The sequence below is a fragment of the Castanea sativa genome, chromosome 5, assembly GCF_040712315.1.
Source record: "Castanea sativa cultivar Marrone di Chiusa Pesio chromosome 5, ASM4071231v1".
NCBI lineage: Eukaryota > Viridiplantae > Streptophyta > Magnoliopsida > Fagales > Fagaceae > Castanea > Castanea sativa.
The window spans coordinates 44,672,637-44,679,866 of NC_134017.1; the positions used below are offsets into that span (position 1 = coordinate 44,672,637).

The window sequence follows — 7,230 nt, forward strand, 5'->3', positions numbered from 1 at the left end:
ATCTAAGAGAGAGAGAGAGAGAGAGAGCGACTAAGCGCTTTTTAAATTGTCCTTTCAATTGGTATAACGTGGATTTTTTTTTTTTTACAAATCAATTTTTTTTTTCATTTCGTTTCTCAATTCTGCTCAAACCATTCGAAGATTGCTTCTTAATTCTGATTTTTGTTTTGGTTTTAATTGAGTGGAACCATGAAGGCTAGTGAATATAGAAGATGTACATGAGGCCAAACGTAAGAGAGAGATTGAGACACAAGCAGCATGGCAAGCATTGGAGCACTCTTTGTTCAATTTCTCAAAAGCAAAAAAGTTCAGAAAACGAAAAGTTAAAGTTACCTTTCCTTTTTTCTTTCTTTCGTACTAGAGCTAGAATTAATATGGTTGCTTGGAGTCTAAATTATTTGTTTTGATTTTTAATTTTTTTGGGTATAGTTTTCCTTTTCGGCTTTTATTTTAAATTTTTGGGTGGAAATTGTAATCGGACTATTGTTAATGAGTTTTTGTGCATAATTGCGGATGATAACAAACATTACGGCATGGCATTGGTTGTCCATTGCACCATTTCATTGTTGTAAAAGAAAAACCTATTTCACTATCTGAAAAACAAGACTAAGAACAACAGACAAAAAGATAGAAAGTCTATAATGCAATGAGAGAGAAATTTGATGGTCCTGCCATTCATTGCTTGTCCTTCTGACACTATCATACTTTTAGAACCATTACCGGTGATTTTGTTCTATCTATTTATTTTAAGTTAGGTGACAAATATGATATAGGAATAAATTTTGTTAGAGTTTGTTCATTTTTTTAGACCCCTAAAACCAGATTGTTTAACCTAATATATTAACCAAGTGATTACTTAGATTAATTATTCAGATCTAGGTTAAATACAAATAAATCATATCATGCAAAGATGTGGAAAAGTAAATAACACCAAGATATGATGACTCAGGAAAACCAATGAAACTAATTGTTTCAATGTAAAAACCTGGACAAGATTTGACCTAGCTATCCTCAAGATAAAACAAATCCACTATAAGAGAATTGAAGTTTTTACAATCAGATTTAACCTTAAATCTATTGCTTGTAGTAACTTACTGACACGTTCATATGCAAGCTCCAAATCTCCTTGGATTTACAGCAATACAAGGACCCACACTTGTGACTTTGAGATCCCACTCAAAGGTTTAGCAATACGAACTCTCCAGTTTGTTACTTCAAGACCACCCTTGAAGGTTTAAATCATCAGCTATTGTTGATTTTGTTGTAGTAACTTTAGATCTACTGGATCTAATGATATAAGAATGATTTTCTAGTAGTGGCTTTAATAGAGGAAGACACAACACCTTTTAGATCTCACAAGTGCACCTCCAAAGTCTCTTAAAAGCTCACAAAACGTAGTTAGGATTTTCCTTTATATATTATAAGTGTTTCACTTGAAACCTAAAATGTTTATGCAGAGTTTGGGCTAAAATAGAATTTTGCAGAAATTTCATGTCTGCGATTTTTGATCGATCGGATCTAATTTCTGATCGGTTCGAATTCATTGAATTCGAATTCTTTTTTCTGTAGCTTGTATGTTCTGACATGTAACACCTTGAGCACTGTCTAATAAACACTATAGACTCTGAGATATATCCCTAGACAAGTTTGTGCTCATGGTTTGCCAATTTTTCTAAACTTTTAGAACCTAATAATCTCTCACTTTGGCAATCCATGACAAAAATCACATACAAAATAAAATGCTCAAATACAAGAACAACCTAGTTAAAATAAAATGCCCAATTACATCACAAATCCCAACCTAAGACTTTCAAACCCAAAAGTTGCTAGAAGAGGTAGAAGGTCTTGATTAGAATGTATCTGTCTTTCTTGAAACACTAAAAAGAGCACATCACTGAATGTGTGGAAATAAAGACAGATAAACAATAAATAACTAATATGCAATAACAACAAATAAATAACATGCAAACTAACTCTCCCCCTAAGGTTGATACATAAAAAAATTATTTTCGGTAAGGTTCTAAAGATTTAGATTAAATGTTTAGAATCATGATGGTATTGTGTTGGTAAATCGAGAGAAAAACATGTCAAGTCTAAGTGGTTAGGCAATGCTTAAATAAGTGTGTTTCAAGATTTGAAGTCCAACTGATTGTAGAAAAGAGAAGTCAAGTTCTATCTTTCTCGACCGATTAAGAATTAGACCCAACGAATCGAAAATCGCAGACACAGTTTTTTTGCAGAATTTTAAACAGGCCCAAGCTTGTGTAAATGTTTAGGATTTCACTTAAACTTCTCTACATATAAATAGAAAACCCTAATTACATTTTAGAAGAGCTGAAGAAGACTTGTGTGTTACTCTTTGTGAGATTTAAGAGGTTCTATACCTTCTAACTACACAAGATTCTACCGGAGCTTAAACTACAATCAAGGATTGGTAGAACTAGTTGCTACATCAAGATCAACAAGAAAATGTGATCTAAAACCTTTGAGTGGAGTCTCAAAGTCATAAGCTAGGGTATGCTTGTGTTGCTATTAATCTAAGAAGAGAAGGAGTCTGTCCCAGCATTTTATCTTGAAACGGGTTAGTTTCATTGGTTTTCCTAGGTAATCATATCATTGTGTTATTTACTTTTCTGCATCTATGCATGATATGATTTGTTTGTATTTAACCTAGATTTGAAAATTAATCTAAGTAATCAGTTAGTTAATAAATTAGGTTAAACAATTTGTTAAAGGGGTCTAAACGAACTTTCAATTAGTATCAGAGCAAGTTAGCTCTTGTTTTTAGGTATCTTTACCTAGATTCGATCCTCGACCCCTGCTGTTATGGAACATGGTCACTCTCTTGTGATCCCCTCACACTTTGATGGTAATAACTATGCATATTGGAAAGTCAGGATGAAAGCCTTCTTAAAATCTATTGATGAGAGAGTATGGTTGTATGTTGAGAACGGTTGGAAAAGACCAACCATTGCTCTTGGTGAATGGTCTATTGCCCAAAAGGAAGCAGCAAGCTTTAATAGCAATGCTATGAATGTGATATTCAATGCTGTTTCCATGGAAGAGTTTAATAGAATCTCAAACGTGGAGATTGCTCACACTGCATGGAACATCTTGCAAACTGTGCATGAAGGCACTAAGGCAGTAAAGATTAATAAACTACAACAATTGACATCTAGATTTGAGAGTATTAGAATGTTTGAAGATGAGTCTTTTGATGAATTCTATGCTAAATTGAATGATATTGTTAATTTTGCTTTTAATCTAGGTGAAATTTATATGTAGACACTCAATTTTGCAGTCATGATTTAATCAAGGAAGATGACAGGAGCAACCATACATGTACCCAAAAAAATCATTCTTGCATTACATGCATCATTTGTCTTTGCATCACATGCATCAGTTTGTTCTTGCATCGCATGCTCATTCATTACATATTATAACAATGATCTTGAGATTCTAAAATCACAACAATAGGTCCAGTTTCTAAATCGAACTGTTGGATCGAAAGGTATTGCACGTGTAGTACCTCAGATACAATATGTGGAGTAATTACCATGCGTATACCTCGAATGCCAGTGACAAACTGGGGTATAAAAGTGTCAAATCCTTGAATATTGGAGTAAAACTCCTGAATGACCACAGAATGACACATGACCGGAATGCCACAAAGTGACTCCCAACCCCTACTGTGAATGACAGTGGGTAGATCAGTGTTAGAAAAATCAGACAGAATGACTTGGCATTCTGAATGAATGCCTCATTGTGATAAGTTCTCAAAGAAGTCCAATTTGGCCTTCTCATCACGAAACCATACATGAAACGGAGTGGGGTCAAAAGGAGTAGAAGATGAAGATGTCCCGGGATGAAGAGGGTTCCGAGACGAAACAGATTTATGCTTAGGTGCCATGATGCAACTAACGTAAGAGGGAGAGAAATAGAGAAAGAGAAACATGCAGACCAAATACAATCAATATATAAGACTATAGAGAATGTAAGGTACGTATGCATGAAAATGCATGAGCATGTGAAATGCAATAGTAAAAACATAATGGGCTTAGCCCAATCCAAACCGACCAACACATAATCAGTTCCACAATGTAAACACACATCTAGAATGCATGAGGCAGTGTTATAATGCATATGTGATGCAATGCATGATGTTTTAAGATCAATTTTACAAAACCCATCCCAAATTTTTTCCATAAACTCATCAATTTTGAAAAACCCCCCAAAATTTTTTCAAAACTCAAAACTTAGGTTAGAACAGAGAGAAATGCATGATTAATGAGTGAGAAAGAATCATACCAGATGAAGAACACTTAATTTAGGCCGAAGATCAAGTGAGGAATGTGAGGTGTTTAAGTTTGAAGAGTTTTGGAGTGAGAAAAGAGAGAAACTGTTGAGAGAGATCGAGGAAATGAGTGCAGAAATCGCGATGGCTCCTTATATAGAATCTTCTTAAAGCTCGATCGATTGAGAGCTATCGAGCTTTAAAGAGGCGCTATTTAGCTGTCGAACCAGCTATCGAAGATCAAACGAGAGGTTTCTCAACAAAGAAGCTTGATGGATCGAGGTAGCTATCGAGGAGACAAAAATTTTCTTGATTGTCGAGCTAACTATCGGGAGCTATCGAGATTGCGATAAAGAAAAGCTAAAGGGTCTCGATAGATAGCCTAGCTGTCGAGAGCTATCGAGGAGCTATTGAGATTGCTTAAAAACAGTTTTTACCTCTCAAAAACATCTCTTAACAAGAAAAATGTAAGCACATAGACCCCAACACACACACACACACACACACATACACACACACACACACACAACAAGTCTAATTAATTTTATATTTCAAAAACAAGTTAAGACAGTTTAGTGAGCATATATTAGCGCATGTAAACCTTGTGATGACCAAATCACATTGTACCCGCACATGTATCAAAAGTAGCAAAGAATATTACGTGTTTTGTGTGTAAACATCACAAGATTACATAAGTGTCTCTATGTTACGACGATTTGAGATATGAGTAAATCAATTTAATTTACACACGGTCATAACTATTTGATGGAGACTATCACCTTCGAGGTACATTCTATAACTCCCACATCTCCTAGAATACACGCTGTCAATCATATATGAAGCATTTTGATCTTTTTTTGCTTTTATTTTTCTTTGCATATTTTTCTTTTTATTAAGCATATCATGCATAGGTATATAAGAGAGAGAAAAGAAATACTCAATTATGTTAAGTTTTTTGATATTGCACTTTTGCTATGCTGAAGTATACAAATGTCATTTCATGATTGGCAGCTAACAGTGGTAAAATGGTTATTTATGCCTTTGTCTTAGGATTTTTTAGTCATTTCCGTCAAAAAGAGTGATACGAGTGTTAAGTACAAGAGGTTACTTAATCTTACTCATCACAAACACGAGCCACAAAGCTCACTTGCTTAATTGTGCATAAAGATGCTCATCTAAGCTACAAATGATATAAAGTTTAGAAAATTTTGTTTCATTGGCCATTTAAGGAACATAAGTACCAATGTACACAAACACACACTGTTTTTGTATTTTTCTAATTTTTCAATTTTTTTTATTATTTTTATAAAAACAAAAAGAAAAAATTGAAAAACAACCAAACAAAATCATGTCAAATAAAGCAATGCATAAAAACTAGATGCAAATTCATGAAGAAAAGGAGGAGAAAAAGGGTCATTCCATGGATATAACACCGATGTTTTGACAAAGGAATTCAAACCGTTTGCTATCAAGAGGTTTGGTGAACAGATCGGTCTTCTGGTCATTAGTGTGAATGAACTCAAGAGTAAGGATACCATCTTCAACAAGCTCACGAATGAAGTGATGTCAAATCTCTATGTGTTTGGTTCGAGAATGTTGAACTGGATTCTTAGAGATATTGATGGCACTGGTATTGTCACAATAGATAGTAAGGTGTTCTTGACAAATACCATAGACATGGAGGAGTTTTTGCATCCATAGAAGTTGGGTACAACAGCTGCCAACAGCAATTTATTCAGCCTCTACAGTGGACAAAGAGATGAAATTCTAATTTTTTCTCATCTAGGAGATAAGATTATTACCTACATAAAAACAACCCCCCGAAGATCCTATCATCAGCAGTCCCAGCCCAATCAGCATCCGAATACTCGACCAAGACATCATTTATGTCTTTGCTGTACCACACACCAAAGTCAGTAGTGGTTTTGACATACTTTATGATTCTCTTCAAAATAGTCATATAGAATTCTTTGGGATTAGCTTGATATCTAGCACACACTCCCACACTATAACTAATGTCAGGTCTACTAGTAATAAGGTACAGAAGACTACCTATCATGCTTCTATAGATAGATGGATCAACACTCTTTCCCAGGACATCAACAGTCAGTTTAACATTAGGACTCATAGGGGTTCTAATAGAATTAGCAGATTCCAAGCCAAACTTTTTCACAAGATTTCTAGCATATTTAAATTGAGATATGAATATACCTGTCTTTTGCTGATAGATCTACAATCCAAGGAAGTGATTTAACTCTCCAATCATGCTCATCTCAAACTCAGCCTACATGAGTTTAGAGAAACCATGAGCAAGTTCATCCTTTGTTGACCCAAAGATGATATCGTCAACATAGACTTGAGCAACTATCAACTCTCCGTCTTCCTTTTTTATGAAGAGAGTTTGATCAGCCTTTCCTCTTGTGAACCTATGTGACACCAAGTATTGTGTGAGCCGATCATATGAAGCTCTAAAGGCTTGCTTCAAACCATAGAATGCCTTTTTCAGGTACAACACATGATCCGTAAACTGGGGATCAATGAATCCTTTTGGTTAAGCCACATAGACAACTTCTTTAAGGAATCCATTTAAGAAGCCAGTCTTAACATCCATTTATTAAAGCTTGAACTTCAAATGGCATGCTAGGGCTAGGAGAATCCTAATTGACTCCATGCGGGCTACTGGAGCAAATGTCTCATCATAGTTTACTCCTTCCATTTGTGAGTATCCTTGAGCCACAAGATGAGCCTTATTGCGAATCACATTGCCCTCCTCATCAGTCTTATTGCAAAAAATCCACTTTGTGTCAATGATGTGCTCACCCTTTGGTCAAGGAACTAGTGTCCAGACATCATTCCTTTGAAATTGAAGCAGTTCATCATATATAGCCTCCACCCAACTTTCATCTTGAAGTGCTTCCTTAACCTTGGTAGGTTCA

The 7,230-nt window shown here is 35.1% G+C and overlaps 1 protein-coding gene across 1 annotated transcript; it reads left to right on the plus strand.

Annotated features, from left to right (window-relative positions):
- Positions 1-2,826: 2,826 nt before the first annotated feature.
- LOC142635260 (uncharacterized) lies at positions 2,827-3,285 on the plus strand. Its single transcript, XM_075809449.1, has one exon. It carries the CDS (start codon positions 2,827-2,829, stop codon positions 3,283-3,285), a length of 459 nt encoding a protein of 152 aa, XP_075665564.1.
- The last annotated feature ends 3,945 nt before the right edge of the window (positions 3,286-7,230 follow it).

Excerpts from the sequence above, each read along its gene's own strand:
- LOC142635260 (XM_075809449.1), top strand. The coding sequence starts at position 2,827 with ATGGAACATGGTCACTCTCTTGTGATCCCCTCACACTTTGATGGTAAT.